The sequence below is a fragment of the Microcaecilia unicolor genome, chromosome 9, assembly GCF_901765095.1.
Source record: "Microcaecilia unicolor chromosome 9, aMicUni1.1, whole genome shotgun sequence".
Taxonomy (NCBI): Eukaryota; Metazoa; Chordata; class Amphibia; order Gymnophiona; family Siphonopidae; genus Microcaecilia; species Microcaecilia unicolor.
The window spans coordinates 50,031,919-50,055,407 of NC_044039.1; the positions used below are offsets into that span (position 1 = coordinate 50,031,919).

The window sequence follows — 23,489 nt, forward strand, 5'->3', positions numbered from 1 at the left end:
TTTCCTGGTTCTCTTCCTACCTCTCCCTCCGCACCTTTAGTGTTCACTCTGGTGGATCCTCTTCTACTTCTATCCCTCTGTCTGTCGGCGTACCTCAGGGTTCTGTTCTTGGTCCCCTCCTCTTTTCTATCTACACTTCTTCCCTTGGTTCATTAATCTCATCCCATGGCTTTTCCTACCATCTCTATGCTGATGACTCCCAAATCTACCTTTCTACCCCTGATATCTCACCTTGCATCCAAACCAAAGTTTCAGCGTGCTTGTCTGACATTGCTGCCTGGATGTCTCAACGCCACCTGAAATTAAATATGACCAAGACCGAGCTTCTCATTTTCCCCCCCAAACCCACCTCCCCGCTCACCCCGTTTTCTATTTCTGTTGATGGCTCTCTCATTCTCCCTGTCTCCTCAGCTCGAAACCTTGGGGTTATCTTTGACTCTTCTCTCTCCTTCTCTGCTCATATCCAGCAGACCGCCAAGACCTGTCGTTTCTTTCTTTACAACATCCGTAAAATCCGCCCCTTTCTTTCCGAGCACTCTACCAAAACCCTCATCCACACCCTTGTCACCTCTCGTTTAGACTACTGCAATCTGCTTCTTGCTGGCCTCCCACTTAGTCACCTCTCCCCTCTCCAGTCGGTTCAAAACTCTGCTGCCCGTCTCATCTTCCGCCAGGGTCGCTTTACTCATACTACCCCTCTCCTCAAGACCCTTCACTGGCTCCCTATCCGTTTTCGCATCCTGTTCAAACTTCTTCTACTAACCTATAAATGTATTCACTCTGCTGCTCCCCCGTATCTCTCCACACTCGTCCTTCCCTACACCCCTTCCCGTGCACTCCGCTCCATGGATAAATCCTTCTTATCTGTTCCCTTCTCCACTACTGCCAACTCCAGACTTCGCGCCTTCTGTCTCGCTGCACCCTACGCCTGGAATAAACTTCCTGAGCCCCTACGTCTTGCCCCATCCTTGGCCACCTTTAAATCTAGACTGAAAGCCCACCTCTTTAACATTGCTTTTGACTCGTAACCACTTGTAACCACTCGCCTCCACCTACCCTCCTCTCTTCCTTCCCGTTCACATTAATTGATTTGATTTGCTTACTTTATTTTTTGTCTATTAGATTGTAAGCTCTTTGAGCAGGGACTGTCTTTCTTCTATGTTTGTGCAGCGCTGCGTATGCCTGGTAGCGCTATAGAAATGCTAAATAGTAGTAGTAGTAGTAGTAATGTTACTAATCTTCTAGTTATCTGTATTTGAGAGCTAACAGCAGGTATGCCATATATTGTACTTACATGTTAGTTTACGATTTAAAGAAAATTAGAAACATTATGAAGCATTCTTTATTCTCATTAAATAATTTAATCTGAATTTGCAGGAATAGGAAAATAGTCATCTCTATATATAAAAGGCACCACCAACGTTCTAATGAAGCCTCAAGCCGGAACTTTGAGGCAGTCTAGATATCCGGTTTGCCCAGCAGTGTTTACCCCGCCCTCGCGTCACAATGTGATGACCTCGAGGGCGGAGCAGACACTGTTGGGCAAACCGAATATCATCTCCCCCTCTCGGCGGCCATTTCCACGGAGCGACTCGACGAAATGCGATCTCATCTCCCCCTCTCCGCACCCATTTTGACGGAGCGCCATCGACGACCTGCAACACACGGACGAATAACATCGCCCCGCACAACATTGGAGGGAGGGACGCACAAACGGACGAATAACATCGCCCCGCACAACGTCGGAGGGAGGGAGGGACGCAGGAAGGCAGCCTGAACGTCAGAGGGAGCCAGCTTGCCTGCCTGCCTCAACGTCGGAGGAAGGGAGCCAGCTTGAACGTCACAGTGGGAGGGAGCACCACGACCCTGAAAGGCAGAGGGAGGGGGCACTCGAACCTGAAGCTGGGAGGGGGGAAGGGGGAAGAACATGAAAAAGGGGAGGGGAGGGAAGACAGGGGGAGGGGAAAAAGGGGCAGACGGAGGAACCACGATCCTGAAAGGCGTAGGGAGGGGGGGGCCATGGCCCTGAAGCTGGGAGGGGAAGGACAGGGGGAAAGGGAACACAGGGGGGAGGGGGAACAAGGGCGGCAGACAGAGGGGGGGGCCCTTGCGCCACACTCTCATTCTCTCACACACTCTCACACAGACATTCTCACTCTGACACACACACACACACACTCGCACATTCACTCTGTCTTACTCACACACTCTCTCAAACATACACACTACTGAAGCTGGGAGGGGCGCTGGGAACAAACATGGGACAGGGAGGGAAAGGAAAGGGGAGAAAGGAAGACGGGGAGGGGGAAGGAGGGGGGCCCCTGCGGCAGACACTCATTCTTTCTCACACAGACACACACACTCGCACATTCACTCTGTCTCTCTCACACACTCACTCTCACACACACTCTCTCAAACATACACAGTACGATGAAAACCTTGCTAGCGCCCGTTTCATTGGTCTCAGAAACGGGCCATTTTTACTAGTCTTTACATAAGATTTGTTCAGAATCATGAAGGCTGATATTTTGAGAGGACAATTTGAAAAAGCATTTTTCTTGAATAAAAGCCTATTTACTTTATTAGAGTAGAATGGTAATGTTGAATTCCATCTCCCCCTGTCAGTTGCAGCTAAAGGCACATGTGCTGTGAAACGGCATAATTTTAGCAATGTTTACAGAATGCTTTGCTGGGGGCATATTTTGGGCAGCTATAGGAAATAAAGCCCATAAATTTATATTTTCAAATCTATATATCTTTGTAGAGAAATTTTACCTGCACAAAAAGCAGGTTCAAAAGTCCACTGATACTTTGTACCCATGGTGATTTTTAAAGGGGATGCAAATGAATGCTTTCAAAAAGAAAGATAGGTACAAAATAACTGTAGACTTTACAACTGATGGAATGTTTAAAAATTGCTTTCTTCATGACATATCCTTTCATAGCCTTGCCTCAGAAGGCAAGTCTGTGAAAGGATAAACGTATACTGTGAGTTCAAGCAAAGTTGACCCATGCACTTGTTTGAAACATTTGACAGTGTGAACCATTTATTATCACCTTATCCAGTTGCTTCTGTGTTCTGTTAGGCATCTCTGGCAGTTTAAACTTTGATGAAGAGGACACAGATGAAGAGGAAGAAACTAGATCAAGATCTCGTTCACCAAATTCTGAAAGTGTTCGACCTGCATCTGCATCCAGTAAGAAATCAGTTATTGTAAGTGTTGCACTGAATTTTCCACCCATATTCTTACTACTCTAACTCCTGCATACCAAATCCAGCTAGAATTCATCCCTTTGCTCAAGGGCAGGTTTCTCAATAGGCAAAATAGACCAGCTAGCCAACAGGACTTTGGAAGAGGCTGACCCTTCTGTGTCATTGGAACCCATGATTTTGAAGGATACCCCAAAGGTACTAGCTGTTTCAGAGAACAGCACCTCAGCTCTTCAACTTAAGGGGGATGACCTGCCATTCTATTTTCTAGGGGTAGTTGGAAGGTTAAATCAACTGCTTTTCTTGTTAGAGCCCTTGTCTGTACCAGTGCTATATATATATAATTTTTTACCATTAGCATAAAACATATACAATCTTGAATATGTTGCTAGAAATCATATAAATATCTTCTTCTAACTCAGGTAATATATCAGTTATCTTTTCTTCAAAGATAAACAGGTTACTAGCCCTCTCAAGTGGGATAGGATGTCGGAGCCCAAGGCCAGAGAATTGTTTATAATGCTTAAGAATTTTACAGAATGCTTTAATAAGCATGTGTGGAAGTTCTTGCATCAGTGGTGTTGTGTAGAGCTACCTCAATCCCAGTTTTTCCTTGTAGCTCCATATGTCATGTTTTTGCCAGGTTCACAGTTGAGATTGAGATGCCATCCAACAGAGCCTAGGGGGGTGAAAAAAAAGCTAAATAAAGTTCTGAAAGCTGCCAGAGCTTTCTAAATTGGTGAACTTAAACACAGCAGACCTGCACATGCTGTGTCCTCATGCAGGACCACCTTAGTTCTTCCTTTTCCTCATGGAACCTGGAAGTCATGTCTATTCTCATGTCCATGATGAGGTAAGTTCTTCTAGTTTTCAAACAAGCTGGCTTGTGCAGCATATGGATGTACACAGAAGAAGTATTGGTTTCATAGGTTAGCGTACTCATTTGTTCTACATTTTAAAACATTGTGTCATTTGGAGGAGCTGGCTATAGGCACTCCCTGTATTCATGCAGAGATGGTTTCACCTAGTAAAGGGCCAACAAAACAGACATGGTATGAGAATCAGGTACTTAACATTCAGACTTACTAATATTTATAAGTACAATTTAAAAAAAAAAACATTAATTAGGTTGAAACTGGGAGCATTTAACATTTTTTTTCCTGTGCCTACATCAAAAGAAAAAGATGGCATGCTCCTTTTTGTTTTGTGGAAATCAGTGGTATATTATAAAAATGCACTTGCCTTTATAATTACTTTCACAGATATGTATTGAATAATAAGGTAGGGGCTTCCTTCATGCAGAAGTTCTGTCCAGAGACAGTCTAAATGCGCCAACATTGTCCAGTTCAGCACACTATTATCCACCAAGTTCATACAAAGTTAGTTATGTTCAATGGAAAATAAATCTGTTGGCTCAGGCTGCTTGCTATGTGAATATTCCATCACTTTCATTATTGATACCAAGTATTACATATTCTCCGAGGACAAGCAGGCTGCATGTTCTGATGATTGGGTCGTTGTCCGCGACAGCCCAGGAGATCGGCAAAATATCCAAAGCAAAGCAAAAAAACTCCTTAGAACGCTCAGGAGCGTGGGTAGAGCGCATATGCAAACGGCTTCCCGCCTGCTGCACGAGCGTGAGATCGTCAGTTTCTTTTTATCCGCGTCTGAAGTGACACACTGTTCTGCTGTGTTCCTTTGGCCCAGGAGACTTTTTGACGACATTACCGCTTCCTTCTTATTTTTCTCCTCCTTTTTTTGTTTGACAAATTTTTTTTTTTAAAGTAGTAGTTTGTTTTTTCCCTTTATTTTCTTTAGTTTTTCCTCTAAAATTTAAGTTTCCTCCTTTTTCGTCGCGGCCAGCTTTTAGGCTGCTCGGCCGGGTTTTGTTTTCCTTTTTTGTGCCTTTTTAATTGGCACAATCGCGTCCTTTAATTTCGCAGCTGCCTTTTTTCCATCCATGCCATCGAGGACACCCAGCGGCTTCAAGCGTTGTACTCGGTGCAACCGGACCATCTCGGGTACCGACCTCCACGTGTGGTGTCTCCAGTGCCTTGGGCCCGATCATCTGCCAGCTGCTTGTAAGCTGTGTTATTTAATGAAAAAACAGACCCAAGTGTCTCGGGAGGCTCATCATGAAAAACCTTTTGCAGATCGGTCTGGTCCTTCGAGGTCGGCGGCATAGACGTCGACGTCGAGGGAAGCATCGACCTTGAGAGCGCAGGTAATGGCTGCTGAACAACCCTATCGCGCTGGGAGCAGCGAGGCTTCAAGTGGGTCTCCACCTGTCTCGAGGCCTACTGCTATGCAGGCCCCCCGGGACCGACCTTGGTCGGACCCGGCCCCAAGGAGGTGTGAGGATTCCACGTCCTCCTCTTCGGTACCAAGGAGTCTCGATGATGGGCGTCGAGCGAAGGCTAAGAAGCACTGTCATCAATCTTCTTCCCTGCCCTCCCTCTCCCCTCCCCCCTCCCCTCTCCAATCGGTTCAAAACTCTGCTGCCCGTCTCGTCTTCCACCAGGGTCGCTTTACTCATACTACCCCTCTCCTCAAGTCGCTTCACTGGCTCCCTATCCGTTTTCGCATCCTGTTCAAACTTCTTCTACTAACCTATGAATGTACTCACTCTGCTGCTCCCCAGTATCTCTCCACACTCGTCCTTCCCTACACCCTTTCCCGTGCACTCTGCTCCATGGATAAATCCTTCTTATCTGTTCCCTTCTCCACTACTGCCAACTCCAGACTTCGGGCCTTCTGTCTCGCTGCACCCTACGCATGGAATAAACTTCCTGAGCCCCTACGTCTTGCCCCATCCTTGGCCACCTTTAAATCTAGACTGAAAGCCCAGCTCTTTAACATTGCTTTTGACTCGTAACCACTTGTAACCACTCGCCTCCACCTACCCTCCTCTCCTCCTTCCTGTACACATTAATTGATTTGATTTGCTTACTTTATTTTTTGTCTATTAGATTGTAAGCTCTTTGAGCAGGGACTGTCTTTCTTCTATGTTTGTGCAGCGCTGCGTACGCGTTGTAGCGTTATAGAAATGCTAAATAGTAGTAGTATTGTAGTAGCATGTGCAGTACCGAGAGCTCCGGGGAGCCGAGGAATTTGGCACCCAAGAAGTGTCGGCGCCCAGTGGACCGCTCACCCTCTATACAAGAGGTGCCAATGCGTCGGTTTTCTGGCAGCCTGGTACTGGCTCTTGAGCCCCCTCAGATTCTGCCACCGACTCCTACACCGGCCCCCCAGCCTTTTCCAATGGAAGCTCTCGTCGAGCGCATCAGGGCCCTTCTTTCAGAGCTTCTGGAGGGATTGCTGCGCCAGTCTACTTCGGTGCCAGGGGTGCTTGCGCCTTCTACACACCGACCATGGAAGCGGCATCTGGTCCTTCGCCTGTGGTGAGGTCCTCGTCCTTGGTGCCGCTTGCGGCATCGGCGTCGGCTGCCACCCGGGTCGACTCTCCCTCGGCGGAGGAAGCTTTGCCGCAGTCCAGGCAGGAGTCGACGTCGAGACAGACTCGGGTTCGGGCTGCTCTTAGAGAGCTTTTGTCCGATATATGAAAGTGCAAAACCCCTAAGAAAGAACCTACACTGGCTCCCACTGAAAGAGCGTACCACGTTCAAGATATGCACGATTGTTCATAAAATCATTCATGGAGATGCCCTGACCTACATGTTAGACCTAGTGGACCTTCCACCCAGAAATGCTAAACGATCTTCCCGCACCTTTCTCAACCTACACTTCCCCAGCTGTAAAGGGGTCAAATACAAACTCACACATGCGTCCAGCTTTTCCTACATGAGTACGAAGATGTGGAATGCACTACCAACTCACTTGAAAACGATCAACGAATTAAATAGCTTCCGCAAAGCTTTGAAAACCTATCTCTTTAACAAAGCCTACCACGAGAACCCATAACGACTTGAACACAACCCTTACACTCCTTTATTCAGAATGTCTCACTGTACAGCTGCATAACCAGATCCTCTTGTTTTCTTCTATCTCTTTGCAACACCAATTGTATTTCTTCCCTGTTATGGCGATGCCATAACAGATCTTTGTAAGCCACATTGAGCCTGCAAATAGGTGGGAAAATGTGGGATACAAGTGCAATAAATAAAAAATAATAAATAAAATAAATACTGATGATGAGTGCTCGTGGAGGGAAGAGGAAGATCCCAGATACTTTTCTGAAGAAGCGTCATATGGGGCCCCCTCTTATCCTATTCCTCCAATTGAAAGAAGGATGTCTCCACCTGAGAGTCTTTCTTTTACCTCCTTTGTTCGGAAAATGTCTAAGGATATTCCCTTCCCTATGGAGGTTGTGGATGAACCCAGGGCCGAGATGCTCGAGGTCTTGGATTATCCTTCTCCACTTACAGAGGTTGCAACGGCTCCCTTGCATAACACACTCAGGGAAGTTCTTATGCAAAACTGGTCGTTCCCTCTCTCTAATCCAGTGGTCCTCAGAAAAGTTGAGTCCCAGTACAGAGTCCATGGAGAGCCGGTAATGGTGAAGTCTCAACTACCTCACAATTCCATGGTGGTGGATTCTGCTCTCAGGAGAGCCAAGAGTACTAGGGACTATGCCTCGGTGCCCCCAGGCAGAGAGTCTAGGACCTTGGATTCTTTTGGGAGGAAGACGTATCAGGCCGCTATGCTCGCAACCAAGATTCAAACATACCAGCTCTACACTAGCATCCACTTGCGGAACTTGGTGAGGCAACTGTCCAATTTGGTCGAAGCACTTCCTCCAGAGCTTGCCTAACCTTTTCACCAGATGGTCAGGCAGCAGAAGGCGTACCGTAAATTCCTGGCCAGGGGTACTTACGATACTTTTGATGTGGCATCCCGAGTAGCTGCTCAAGGTATAGTGATGCGCAGACTCTCGTGGCTGCGTGTCTCTGACCTGGATCATAAGACCCAGCAGTGAATGGCGGATGTTCCTTGCCGGAGGGATAACATTTTTGGTGAAAAAGTAGAAGATATGGTCGATCAGATCAAGAAGCACCATGATGCTATGGATTCTCTCTCCCGCCAGTCGTCTTCTGCTACCACCTCCTCATCTAGGAGGTTTTTTGGAGGGAAGAGGAGTGCTCCCTATTCCTACAATAGGTGTAGGTACACTCCTGTTTCTTTGCAGCCTGTCCAGGCTCAGTTCCAGCGCGCTTGTTCCCATCAACGGCGTGCGCCTAAGGCCCCTGCGTTTCCCTAGCAAAAGCAAGGGACAGGCTTTTGACTGGCTCCAGTGCAGCATAGCCTCAATAAAAGTGTCCGTGCTGGACAACTTGCCAGTCAGAGGGAGGTTGATAGTTTTTCGCCAAAGGTGGCGTCTCTTAACCTCCAATCGGTGTGTTCTTCAAATAGTTTAGTCAGGATACACCCTTAATCTGAAATCCAAACCTCAGATTTGTCCACCAGGAGCTCCCAGCACAAGCAAGTACTTGCAGAGGAAGTCTCCACCCTTCTAAAGGCCAGTGCAGTCGATCCCGTTTCACCAGGGGAAGAAGGGCTGGGATTCTATTCCAGGTACTTCCTTGTGCAAGAGAAAACAGGGGGGATGCGTCCCATCCTAGACCTAAGGGCCCTGAACAAATTCCTATTCCGAGAAAAGTTCAGGATGGTTTCCCTCGGCACTCTTCTTCCCATGATTCAGGAAAACGATTGACTATGCTCTCTGGATTTAAAGGATGCCTATACCCACATCTCGATACTCCCAGCTCACAAGAAGTATCTTCGATTTCGGTTGGGAACTCGGCACTTTCAGTACTGTCTCACATCTGCGCCCAGGGTTTTCACAAAGTGTCTGGCAGTTGTCGCAGCATCGCTGCGCAGACTAGGAGTGCATGTGCTCCCTTATCTCGACGATTGGCTGGTGAAGAGCACCTCAGAGGTAGGCGCTCTAAAGTCCATGCGGATGACTATTCGGGTGCTAGAACTACTGGGGTTCGTGATCAATTATCCCAAGTCCCATCTTGTCCCGGTTCAAAAATTGGAGTTCATTGAAGCTCTGTTGGACGCACGGACGTCTCGAGCTTATCTTCCACAGGCAAGGGCAGACCATCTCCTGGCCCTAGTGTCCATGGCTTGAGCATCTCAACAGATCACAGCTCGGCAGATGTTGAGACTCTTAGGACACATGGCTTCCCCAGTTCATGTAACTCCCATGGCATGCCTACAATGAACTCAGGCTTCCCAGTGGTGCCAGGCCACAGGGGATCTAGAGGATGTGATCCAGCTCTCCACCGGCTTTTGCAGTTCCCTTCAGTAATGGACCGTTCGATCCAATTTGACCTTGGGACGTCCATTCCAAGTTCGTCAGCCACAAAAAAGTGCTGATGACGGATGCATCCCTCCTGGGGTGGGGAGCTCATGTAGTTGGACTTCACTCTCAAGGAGCTTGGTCCTTTTAGGAAAAGGATCTTCAGATCAACCTCCTGGAATTACTAGCGATCTGGAACGCTCTAAAGGCTTTCAGAGACTGGCTGTCCAACCACTTCAAATTGATTCAGACAGACAATTGGGTTGTTATGTACTGCACCAACAAGCAGGGGGGCACTGGATCTCGCCCTCTGTGTCAGGAAGCTGTTCGGATATGGCTTTGGGCTTGCCGTCACGGCATGTTTCTCCAAGCCACTTATCTGGCAGGCGTAAACAACAGTCTGGCCGACAGATTGAGCAGGATCATGCAACCTCATGAGTGGTCGCTCAACATGGGCGTTGTCCACAAGATCTTCCGAGCGTGGGGCACCCACTCGGTGGATCTTTTTGCCACTCAGATCAATCACAAAGTCCCTCAATTCTGTTCCACGACAGACTAGCTTTTCTCCTGCATTGGGGGATAGGCCTTCTGTATGCATATCCTCCCATACCTCTAGTAGGGAAGACTTTGCTGAAACTCAAGCAAGACCACGGAACAATGATCCTGGTTGCTCCCTTCTGGCCTTGCCAGATCTGGTTTCCTCTTCTTCTGGAGTTGTCCTTCGAATAACCGTGGAGATTGGACTGTTTTCCGGACCCTCATCACTCAGAATGAGGGGTCGCTTCTCCATCCCAACCTCCAGTCTCTGGCTCTCACGGCCTGGATGTTGAGAGCTTAGCAGTTTCTTCCTTGGGCCTTTCTGAAGGTGTCTCCAGAGTCTTGCTTGCTTCCAGAAAAGATTCCCCGAAAAAGTGTTATTCTTTCAAATGGAGGAGGTTTGCCATCTGGTGTGACAGCAAGGCCCTAGATCCTTTTTCTTGTCCTACACGGACCCTGCTTGAATACCTTCTACACTTATCAGAGTCTGGTCTCAAGACCAATTCCGTACGAGTTCACCTTAGTGCAAGTAGTGCTTGTCATCAACGTGTAGAGGGTAAGCCTATCTCTGCACAGCCTTTAGTTGTTCGCTTCATGAGAGGTTTGCTTTTATCAAAGCCCCCTGTCAAACCTCCACCAGTGTCATGGGATCTCAACGTCATTCTCACCCAACTGATGAAACATAAGTACATAAGTAATTCCACACTGGGAAAAGACCAAGGGTCCATCGAGCCATCATCCTGTCCACGACAGAGGCCAATCCAGACCAAGGGAATCTGGCAAGCTTCCCAAATGTACAAACATTCTATACATGTTATTCCTGGAATTGTGGGTTTTTCCCATCCATTTAGTAGTGATTTATTAGGAAACCGACTAACCCCTTTTTTAACTCTGCCAAGCTAACCGCCTTCACCACGTTCTCTGGCAACGAATTCCAGAGTTTAATTATGCGTTGGGTGAGAAAATATTTTCTCCAATTTGTTTTAAATTTACTACACTGTAGTTTCATCGCATGCCCCCTAGTAGTAGTATTTTTGGAAAGCGTGAACAGACGCTTCACATCCACCTGTTCCACTCCTCTCATTATTTTATATACCTCTATCATGTCTCTCCTCAGCCGTCTCTTCTCCAAGCTGAAAAGCCCTAGCCTCCTTAGCCTTTCTTGATAGGGAAGTCGTCCCATCCCCGCTATCATTTTAGTCTCCCTTAGCTGCACCTTTTCCAATTCTACTATATCTTTCTTGAGATGCGGCGACCAGAATTGAACACAATATTCAAGGTGCGGTCGCACCATGGAGCGATACAACGGTATTATAACATCCTCACACCTGTTTTCTATACCTTTCCTAATAATACCCAACATTCTATTTGCTGTCCTAGCCACAGTAGCACACTGAGCAGAAGGTTTCAGTGTATTATCGACGATGACACCCAGATCCTTTTCTTGGTTCTTTAACTCCTAACGTGGAACCTTGCATGACGTAGCTATAGTTCGGGTTCTTTTTTCCCACATGCATCACCTTGCACTTGCTCACATTAAACGTCATCTGCCATTTAGCCACCCAGTCTCCCAGTCTCATAAGCTCCTTCTGTAATTTTTCACAATCCTGTCGCAAGTTAACGACTTTGACTAACTTTGTGTGATCAGCAAATTTAATTACCTCGCTAGTTACTCCCATCTCTAAATCATTTAAAAATATATTAAAAAGCAGCGGTCCTAGCACAGACCCCTGAGGAACCCCACTAACTACCCTTCTCCATTGTGAATACTGCCCATTTAACCCCACTCTCTGTTTCCTATCCTTCAACCAGTTTTTAATCCACAATAGAACATTTCCTCCTATCCCATGACCCTCCAATTTCCTCTGTAGCCTTTCATGAGGTACCTTGTCAAACGCCTTTCGAAAATCCAGATACACAATGTCAGCCGGCTCCCCTTTGTCCACATGTTTGTTTACTCCTTCAAAGAACTGAAGTAAATTGGTCAGACAAGATTTCCCCACACAAAAGCCGTGCTAACTTGGTCTCGGTAATCCATGTCCTTGGATGTGCCGTGTAATTTTGCTTTTAATAATAGCTTCTACCATTTTCCCCGGCACCGACGTCAGACTCATCGGTCTATAATTTCCCTGATCTCCCCTGAAACCTTTTTTAAAAATCAGCGTTACATTGGCCACCCTCCAATCTTCCGGTACCACGCTCGATTTTAAGGATAAATTGCTTATCACTAACAGTAGCTCCGTAAGCTCATTTTTCAGTTCTGTCAGTACTCTAGGATGAATACCATCCGGTCCAGGAGATTTGCTACTCTTCAGTTTGCTGAATTGCCCCATTACGTCCTCCAGGTTTACCGTGAAGTCAGTAAGTTTCTCCGACTCGTCCGCTTGAAAAACCATTTCCAACACCGGTATCCCACCCAAATCTTCCTCAGTGAAGACCAAAACAAAGAATTAATTCAATGCTCCGCTACATCTTTATCTTCCTTGATCGCCCCTTTTACCTCTCGGTCATCCAGCGGCCCAACCGATTCTTTTGTCGGCTTCCTGCTTTTAATATACCCCCCAAAATTTTGCTATGTTTTTTTGCCTCTAATGCTATCTTTTTTTCATAGTCCCTCTTGGCCTTCTTTATCTCCGCTTTGCATTTACTTTGACACTCCTTATGCTGCTGCTTGTTATTTTCAAACGGTTCCTTCTTCCATTTTCTGTAGGCGTTTCTTTTAGCCCTAATAGCTTCCTTCACCTCACTTTTCAACTATGCCGAATGTCTTTTAGACGTCCATCTTTCTTTTCCAATTCGCGGAATATGTTTGGCCTGGGCCCCCAGGATGGTATTTTTGAACAGCGTCCATGCTTGTTGTACAGTTTTTACCCTCTCAGTTGCCTCCCTAAATTTTTTTTTTTAACCATTCTTCTAATTTTATCATAGTCTCCTTTTTTAAAGTTAAACGCTAACGTATTTGACTTCCTGTGTATAGTTACTTCAAGGTTGATATCAAAACTGATCATAGTAGGATCACTGTTATGAAGCGGCCCCACTACCATAACGTCCCTCACCAGATCATGTGCTCCACTAAGGACCAAGTCTAGAATTTTTCCTTCTCTCGTTGGCTCCTGCACCAGCTGCTCCATAAAGTTGTCCTTGATTTCATCAAGGAATTGTACCTCTCTAGCGTGTCCCGATGTTACATTTACCCAGTCTGTATTTGCTTCTTTTGAGCCACTGAATTCCTGCCATCTGAAGTACTTGACCTGGAAGGTCATTTTCTTGGTGGCTGTTACTTCAGCTTGTAGAGTCACTGAGCTCCAAGCCCTAGTAGTGCATGCACCTTATATCAAGTTTCATCATAACAGAGTAGTCCTCCGCACTCACCCTAAGTTCTTGCCGAAGGTGGGGTCGGAGTTCCATCTGAACCAGTCAATTGTCTTGCCAACATTTTTTCCCCCGTCCTCATACCTGCCCTGGAGTTGCACACTTTGGAGAGCATTGGCCTTTTACGTGGAGCGGAGAAAGCCCTACAGACAGTCCGCCCAATTGTTTGTTTCTTTTGATCCCAACAGGAGGGAGTTGCCATTGGAAAAAGCACGGTCTCCAGTTGGGTAGCAGATTGCATTTCCTTCACTTATATGCCCAATCTGGGTTGACTCTAGAGGGCCATGTCACGGCTCACAATGTCAGAGCCATGGCTGTGTCAGTGGCTCACTTAAAGTCAGCCTCCATTGAAGAGATTTGCAAGGCTGCAACGTGGTCATCGGTCCACACATTCACATCTCACTACTGCCTTCAGCAGAATACCCGACGCAACAGTCGGTTTGGGCAGTTGGTGCTGCACAATCTGTTCGGGGTTTAGAATCCAACTCCACCCTCCTAGTCCCATTTTTGTTCTGTTCCAGGCTGCACTTTCTCTTAGTTGTGTTTCTTTTCAGGTCAATCTCTGTTATGTCCTCGCCGTTGCGAGGCCCAATTGTTTTGAGTGAGCCTGGCTACTAGGGATACCCCAATCGTGAGAACAAGCAGCCTGCTTGTCCCCTGAGAAAGTGAAGATACATATCTGTAGCAGGTATTATTCGAGGACAGCAGGCTGATTGTTCTCACAAATCCACCCACCTCCCCTTTGGAGTTGTTCTAATTCTCTGGTTGCTTTTTTATTAAACTGACGATCTCACGCTCGTGCTGCAGGCGGGATGCCTTTCGTGCATACGCGGTGCGCTCTGCCCGCGCACCGGAGCATTCTAGGGAGTTTTTTTGCTTTGCTTTGGATATTTTGCCGATCTCCTGGGCCGTTGTGGACGACGACCCAATCGTGAGAACAATCATCCTGTTGTCCTCGGAGAATACCTGCTACAGGTATGTATCTTCACTTTAAGGGCATTTGCTTTAAACTTCGTTTTAATTCATTTATCCAGTCTTTACATGCACATAGTTTTGTTTTTTAAACCCAAAGGTGAATCCTAAGGGTGGTTGAACAATTAGATATAAACTGTGTTGTTGTTTGTTTTTATTTTTGTTTTTTTACTTGTTTTGGATTAGTTTGAGTCCTGCTGATCTGTACATCTGCTGTCTGTAATTTTGGATGATGGAAATGAGAAAATTAAAATTTGGATGAACTCTGTAGAAGTTGTTTACTTTTGCAATGTGTGTTTGGATGCCTGTTCTGGTGTATGCACGTGATAATATTTGACAGCTTTATGGAGCAGCTGGTACAGGAGCCGATGAGAGAAGGAAAAATTCTAGACTTAGTCATTTGTGGAGCGCATGATCTGGTATGGGAGGTAGCGGTCGGGGGGCCACTTGACAACAGTGATCATAACATGGTCGCCTTTGAAATTTGCTTTCAAAAAGGTAAACATAGGAAGTCAAATACGTTAGCTCTAACTTTATAAAAGGAAGCTATGATAAAATGAGAAAAACAGTAAAAAAAAAAAACTTAGAGGAGCGACTGAAAGGGTAAGAAACCTACAACAGGCGTGAATGCTGTTCAAAAACACCGTCCTGGAGGCCCAGGCCAAACATATTCCACGTATCAGAAAAGGAGGACGGAAAACCAAACGACAGCCGTCGTGGTTAAAAGTGAGGTAAAGGAGGCTGTTGGAGCTAAAAAGGAATCCTTCAGAAAATGGAAGAAGGAACCGAATGAGGATAATAAGAAGCGGCATAAGGAATGTCAAGTCAGATGCAAAGTGCTGATAAGAAAGGCAAAGAGTGATTTTGAAGGAAAGATAGAGTTAGAGGTGAAAGCTGATAGTAAAAATTTTTTAGATAAATTAAAAGCAGGAAACCGGCAAAAGAATTGGTTGGCCCGCTGGATGACTGGGGTGTAAAAGGGGCAATCAAGGAAGACAAAGAAATAGCAGAAAAACTAAATGAGTTCTTTGCTTCGGTCTTCAGCAAGGAAGATTTGGGTGGGGTGCCGGACAGGGTAGTCGGAAAAACCTATTGAAATATCTGTAAATCTGGAAGACGTAATGGAGCAGTTCTGCAAACTGAAGAGTAGCAAATCTCCTGTACTGGATGGTATTCACCCTAGGGTACTGATAGAACTAAAAAATGAGCTGTCGGAGCTACTGTTATTGCTTTGTAATTTATCCTTAAAATCGAGCATGATACCAGAAGATTGGAGGGTGGCCAATGTAATGCCAATATTTAAAAAAGGTTCCAGAGGAGACCAGGGAAATTATAGACCAGTGAGTGTGACGTCGGTGCCGGGCAAAATAGTAGAGACTATTATAAAGAACAAAATTACAGAGCACGTTCAAAAGCATGGACTAATGGGACAAAGTCAACATGGATTTAGTGAAGGGAAGTCTTGCCTCACCAATCTGCTGCATTTCTTTGAAGGGGTAAACAAACGTGGACAAAGGTGAGCCGGTTGATATTGTGTATCTAGATTTTCAGAGGGTGTTTGATAAGGTCCCTCATAAAAGACTACAGAGGAAATTAGAGGGACATTGGATCGGAGGTAGTGTCTTACTGTGGATTAAAAACTGGTTGAAAGATAGGAAACAGAGAGTAGGACTAAAAGGTCAATATTCGCAATGGAGAAGGTTAGTTAGCGGGGTCCCTCAGGGATTGGTGCTGGGACCTCTGCTTTTTTACATATTCATAAATGACCTAGAGATGGGGGTAACTAGTGAGGTAATCAAATTGGCAGAAGACACAAAATTATTCAAAGTAGTCAAATTGCGGGAAGATTGTGAAAAACTACAAGAGGACCTTACGAGACTGAGAAACTGGGCGTCTAAATGGCAGATGATGTTTAATGTGAACAAGTGCAAAGTGATGCATGTGGGAAAGAGGAACCCAAAGTATAACTATGTCATGCAAGGTTCAACTTTGGGAGTCACGGACCGAGAAAGGGATCTAGGTGTCATCGTTGATGATACGTTGAAAACTTCTGCTCAATGTGCTACTGTGGCTAGGAAAGCAAATAGAACGTTGGGTATCATTAGGAAAGGGATGGAAAACAAAAATAAGGATATTATTCTGCCATGGTATCGCTCCATGGTGCGACCACACCTCGAGTATTGTGTTCAATTCTGTTCACCGCTCCTCAAAAAATACATAGTGGAATTGGAAGAGGTGCAGAGAAGGGCAACAAAGATGATACAGGGGATGGGACAGCTTCCCTATCAGGATAGGCTGAAGAGGCTGGGGAGGGGAGATATGATAGAGGTCTATAAGATAATGAGTGGAATGGAATGGGTCGATGTGGAGCATCTGTTTACGCTTTCCAAAAATATTAGGACAAGGGGGCATGTGATGAAGCTGCAGTGTGGTAAATTTAAAATGAATCAGAGGAAATCTTTCTTCACGCAACGCGTAGTTAAACGCTGGAATTTGCTGCCGGAAAAGGTGGTTAAGGCGGTTAACTTAGCAGACTTCAAAAAAGGATTGGACGGCTTCCTGGAGGAAAAAGCCATAGAATGTTATTGAATGGACGAGGGAATACAGTATTTCTAGGATGGGCGGGACAAATTGCTTGTTCTTTTGGCTGCTGTCGGTGACAGGGTGCTGGGCTCGATGGACCCTTGGTCTGTCCCAGCATGGCGATGCTTATGTACTTACTTATGGCTATGATTTCTGAACATGTGACATAATTAAATGTCAGACTTTTAAATGCCCAGCTGGGTATATATGGAAATCTCATTGTTGTTAAATGTTTGAGACATATTCATGTACTTGCTCCCATGATATAACTGAATTCTATTATTCTGCCTCACTGTATTTTCAAATGTAAGCCACATTGAACCCAAATTTGCTTTGGATAATGTGGGATATAAATGTTTAAAAAAAAATCCTTTATCCTCCACCTTTTAGGACACTGTCTGTCCAGCTGGACGGTGATGGTACAATGAATGCAAGTTTGTTCCAGTGAAGACTAACTCAAAATAACCTGTTCCTTAGCTGGGCCCTAGTATTATCACATTGAAAATGTGACCATACCATGCCTCTGTGGTTATGTTCCACTAATATGTTAAATGATTAACTGGCTGTCTTAAAAGGATTATATAACCTTTGGATGCATGACTAAGGACACACACTTATTTATTGAATATCACAATTCCTCATGTAAATCCAGAAAACAACCTTTTAGGATGGATAGTGTTTACAATGAGCTCCTTTTATTATTGACCAGATAGAAGAGATAGGAGAATTCAATTTTGGCACATTGTAAGTCCAAAGAACAAAACAAAAAGTACCAGGGGCCTTCAAAAAAAAGGGTTAACACCTTTAATCGTATATTTTGTTGAAAACAATCCTTGAATGGACCCGACACGGTCCGTGTTTCGGCGTGCAGCACCTGCGTCAGGGGTCACAAAGCAGATAATGTGCAACTGTGTTGTAGAATTCAGTACGTTTACTGGAAACGATGTGCTGCACCGCCGTGTTATCCCTTCGCACACGATTAAACAGAGAGTTACTTTGTAATTAAAAAACTGTCATATAAGCAGTGCTTTTTTTGTAGAAAAAAAGGTGCCGGTACTCATTATGGGCGGGGTCACCACATATGGCCCCACCCCTATGATAGCCACACCCACATTAACCACACCCCCTATACCAGCCATGGCGCATATAAACAGACATCATTGAAAATATTATAGTACTATAGGAGAAAAAAATAAGCTGAATTTTTTTCATTATAAATAATCTCTGTAAGCTCTTACAGCTCCAGTATACCCAGTGCAAAATAAGACAGCCAATGTAAATTCTCAAATTAGACATATTACAAACACTAAGATGAAAATAAAATGATTTTTTTCTACCTTTGTTGTCTGGTGACTGTTTTTCTTTCCATATTGGTCCCAGTCTGTGATTCTGCTTTCCTTTGTTTTCGCTTAACTCTTCTGTGCCATTTGTCATTTTTGTCTCCTTTTTCTTTGCTTTCTTCAATATTTTTCAGGCTCTCTCTCTGTCCAGATTTAATTCATTCTTACTATCCATTCTTTAATTTCCTTCATCTACCTGTGGCTTTTCATCTTTTCCTCAGCCTTGTTCTCCCCATGCCCCTTCCTCTTATTCTCCAGTCTTTCTCTATTCCCCTTTTCCATCCAGCAGCTCTGCTTTCTCTCCCCATCCTTCGAGTGTCTCCCCTATTTCTTTCTGCATTCTTCCATCCAGCGTCTTCCCTCTTTCTCTCCCTATCCTTCCGTTTTCCCTCTCTCTCGCCCCATCCTTCCATCTGTTTTTCCCTCTCTCTCTCCCCATCCTTCCATCTGTTTTTCCCTCTCTCTCTCTCCCCATCCTTCCATCTGTTTTCCCCCTCTCTCTCCCCATCCTTCCATCTGTTTTCCCTCTCTCTTTCCCCATCCTTCCATCTGTGTTTTTCCCTTTCTCTCCCCAATCCTTCCATCTGTGTTTTTCCCTCTCTCTCCCCATCCTTCCATCTGTTTTCCCCTCTCTCTCCCCAATCCTTCCCTCTGTTGTTTTCCCTCTTTCTCTCTCTCCCCAATCCTTCCCTCTGTTGTTTTCCCTCTCTCTCTCTCTCTCCCCCCAATCCTTCCCTCTGTTGTTTTCCCTCTTTCTCTCTCTCTCCAATCCTTCCCTCTGTTGTTTTCCCTCTTTCTCTCTCTCCCCAATCCTTCCCTCTGTTGGTTTCCCTTTTTCTCTCTCTCCCCAATCCTTCCCTCTGTTGGTTTCCCTCTTTCTCTCTCTCCCCCCAATCCTTCCCTCTGTTGGTTTCCCTCTCCCTGCCAAGTTTCCCGCGAACGGCGCGAAGTTGCGACGCACGCGGCACCAGCCCCTATTTCCGGCCGCTGCTGCTTCTCCTGTTGAGCAGCAGCGGCCGCTACACAAAGAAAAAGAAGATTTAAAAAAAAATTCAAACCTGGCTGAAACGCGGCACCCCGGCACTGTAGACAGCCATTAGGCATTGGCTGTTGCCCCGCAGCCGCTCCTCCTCTTGTCTCTACGTCACTGCCCCTGGAGGAAAACCCCGAAGGAGCGCAGTGACGTAGAGGCAAGGGGAGGAGTGGCTGCGGGGCAACAGCCAATGTCTAATGGCTGTCTACAGTGCCGGGGTGCCGCATTTCAGCCAGGTTTGAATTTTTTAAAAAATCTTTTTCTTTGTGTAGCGGCTGCTGCTGCTCAACAGGAGAAGCAGCAGCGGCCAGAAATGGGGGCTGACACTGCGTGCAGGACATGGACTCATGGGGCGGGGGGAGCAAAAAAAAAAGGTGCCAGTACGCCGTACCGTTGCGTACCGGCACAAAAAAAGCACTGCAGATAAGTAAAAAATAAAACAAACAAAAACAAAATCTTTTCTCCTCCATCTTTTAAGGCACTGCTTATCCTACACATTTATTTTTAATAATCTTTTGCTATTGTTTTCAATAGCGTTTGCTATTGTTTGGGGTGTACTAAAGCTCTGCCTACTACTGACAAGCTCCACCTACTGGCTTGTATAATGGACTAGTTAGGAACACCCCGTCTCCTGTTTTCTTCAGCCTTCTTGGTTGAGAACCCCTGCTCTAAAATATTCCTGCAGAGAGAACTGCTCATCTTCTCGACATCTAGGTGCATGTGTCTGCGGGCTTGGGGTCCAGCCATTGATATATACATCAAGTGACTCAGGAGGATGTCTCTTCTTTTGCTCCCCAAGCATCATTGACTTTGATAGCCCTTGATGATGAGTTAGAGTGGAAAGTCCAAGAGATCCAGATGATAGAGATTTAGGGGTTTAGCCTCAGTACCAATGCCAAGGGAGATGCAGCTAATCCTTGAATTTGTGGTGATGCCTGGAAGAGGGATATTGATGCTGAGGCATTGGAACCAACTGCTTAATATCCATCTCCAGTGCATCAGAGGAGGAAAGTGTCACCAAGGCACCAATCTTTACAGTCTTCATTTGAATCTAGGCCCCAACAGACAAGAGGAACCCTCAAAGAGGACTTATCTGCTAACCAGACATTTACTCAAACCTCTTCTGCAGAGTAGTTTTCTGATACCCCGAGTAGTCCTAGCATGCTGCCTATAGATCAGAACACTACTCTTTAATTTGAGTCTACTGGTCTTCCTTCAGAACCCTTTGTGCTTGAGAAAAGGAGAAAGTCTACAACGGAGGACAACTTGTTCATCAATTCTTTCAGGGAAATGGCTGATACAATTACATTTAGGTTGGAAAAGGAAATGGAAGATGTCCAGCAGCTCTACCATGGGCTCCAATTTCTTCACACCCCCTTCCTCCCAAGGGAGCCATGCCAATACCCATTAAGGCATCCTTAAGGATACACAAATAGAAATGTGGGAGACACCTATCTGTGCAGAAGGTGTTCAAATTAGAGAGGTGGTAATTATCTCACCAGTTGATGGTAGTCAAATCTAGTTTTGGTTTGTTTTTTTGTTGTTTTTTTTTTAATAGCAGATCACATATACTCAGGACCTGGTCCTTGAATTTGTCATTGTTTTGTGGCCTGCGGTTACTGGTTGAGTATTCTTTTGAGGTCAGGAGCTCTTTTGTTAATAAGCCAGAATTGGGTTACTGCTGAAGGCTTGTGCGAGGATGCTATCATTGCAGGGATAAGCTAGAAAACTTTGATTTTTAACTGACAGATGTAGGTCGCAACCAGAGGTGTTGGTTATTTCCTTATCTATGAGAACAAGCAGGACAGCACTTTCAAGCAAGATGGCCCCATGTAATCTCCGACTGGTGGGTTCTTCAAATAGTCATGGGGGGGTGCTTACGCCACTAATTGACATCGGCATCCTCCAAATTGCTTACCACAAGCATCGTTTAACTTTCAGCACCAGTCTCTGCTTGCAGAGGAACTCTCTTCCCTTCTACAGGCCCACGTGGTCATGCCCATACCACCAGGGAAAGAAGGAAAGGGATTCTATTCCAAGTACTTCCTTATGCCCAAAAAGATGGGGGGATTTTGTCCCATCCTAGACTCAAGGGCCCTGAGCAAATATCTTGTCAGAGAAAAGTTCACAGGCTGGGAGTGTATGTGTTTCCTTACTTGGACAATTGGCTGATCAAGGGCACATCCAAGGACTCGGCTCAGGAATCAGTGCAGAGAACTATTTGGGTGTTGGAGCTACTAGAGTTCATTATAAACTACTCAAAGTCCTCATTCCTTCCTGTTTAGCAATTGGAATACATTTGAGCCCTGCTGTCATGTTCAAGGCTGGGCCTTCCTTCTGGACGCCAGTGCCGAGGCCTTGATTGCCATTTTCCTGCAGGTCGACCAAAGCTAGCAGGTTACAGCTCGTCAGATGTTGAGGTTTTGGGCCACATGGCCTCCACAGTACATGTCACACCCATGGCAGGTTTCCATTTGAGAGAAGCTCAGTGGACCCTAGATTCCAAGTGGTGTTGAGCTTCAAGAAACCTAGCAGATGCTGTTTTGGTCACTCTCAAATTCAGAAGTGGTTCTTCTGGTAGACAATTTGGCCAAATCTGGTCAAGACACCTCCATTCCAAATTTCTCCTCCACACAAGTTGCTGACAGTGGATGTGTCCATTATGGGCTGGGAAGCTTATGTAGGCAGGCTTTATACCCAAGGTCATTGACCTGCTCAGGAGTGTCTGTTTCACATCAATCTCCTGGAGCAGAGGGCCATAAAGATTGCTCTAAAGGTTTTCAGAGACCGGCTGTTGCACCAAATTATTCTCATCCAAACAGACAATCAGGTTGTTATCTACTATATCAGCAAGCAAGGAGGCACGGGATCCTACTTCTTGTGTCAAGAGGCAGTTAGGGTGTGGCTTTGGGATTGCATCTATGGCATGGTACTCAGAGCCACACACTGGCAGGGAAAAACAGCCTGGCAGACAGAGTGAGTGGGGTAAATCAACCGTACAAGTGGTTTCTGAACATGGACATTGCCTGGCAGATCATCTGTGGGGCATTCCCTCGGTTAATCTATTCGCCACTCATCTCAACAACAAAGTCCCTCAGTTCTGTTCAAGGCTGAGGTCACACAACAGGCTAGCATTGGATAGTGTTTTCTGGGCAGTAACCAATAGAGAGAAGTTTCCTGAAGAAGTCAGTGGTGATATGTAAGTAGCTGGGAGTGCTAGTGATGTAGTATGGAATCCCTGTAGCCAGATATTCCTCCTGTGAAGGTACCTGGTCAAGATTCCTAGGGTTTGTGTATATCAGAAGGTTGTTCAGTGAGGACAGAGGCTTATAGACTGTGATACTGGAGTGTTTCCTCTGTGTGTTTCTCATAAAAGTCATGTCTCCTCTCTTGTTTATTTCTTTAATAATGTACATATTTGTCTTTAAGTATATCAATCATGCTCTGATAGTCTGTTATTTATCCTCAGGAGACTGGCATCTCTTCCACGGCATCTCCAGACCTGCAATCAGATGCTCAGTTGGTAGAAGTGGTGAATTTGGAAGAGTTTGCTCTACGCCCTGCTCAGCGTGGCATCACTGTGAAGTGCCGGATAACCAGAGATAAGAAGGGGATGGATCGAGGCCTCTATCCCACATATTTCATGCATCTGGAGAGAGATGATAGCAAAAAAGTATGTGAAACCATGCATTGTTACCAATTCACTAGGTATTCTGATAACCTGGGTGAGGTTTGCAGCTCTTTGTAGATTGAGAATAGCAGATAATCTGTGGAATGAGAGAAGTGAGAAGATCTATGAAGTACTATTGACTTAATAAGGAGAATTTTGCCAAATATGGCATGGTCATGGGAGCGGAGTAGTTTTGTACTTTTTTGTGGCATAAAGGACATATGAATCAAAGAATATGTCTTCAAGAGGAAAGTAATTAGAGGGATCTTCGTATATGTATGTGTGAATTCATACCCAGAAAGAGCCCCATTATCTGGCATGCATGGGGAATATGTAGTGCCAATTAATCAAATATGCCAAGTATTTGAGTTTCCTTTGCTTCCTGGTCCAGTTTGCATGGAAGAGAAGTGGAGAGGGTGAATCTGGTATGAATAAAGCAGAAAAGGGCTACTCTGCTCCCTATCTTATCTTAGCCTCTCTCTTCCTCTCCTGTTGAGAGAAGCTAC

General features: G+C 45.5%; 1 protein-coding gene across 1 annotated transcript in view; it reads left to right on the top strand.

Moving 5' to 3' along the window:
* Positions 1-23,489, top strand: part of TULP3 (TUB like protein 3) — a 362,459-nt gene that overhangs the window by 178,739 nt on the left and 160,231 nt on the right. The window contains exons 5-6 of the mRNA XM_030214120.1: positions 3,087-3,214; positions 22,783-22,986. Coding sequence (XP_030069980.1) covers positions 3,087-3,214; positions 22,783-22,986 — 332 coding nt within the window. The remainder of the gene's footprint in view (positions 1-3,086; positions 3,215-22,782; positions 22,987-23,489) is intronic.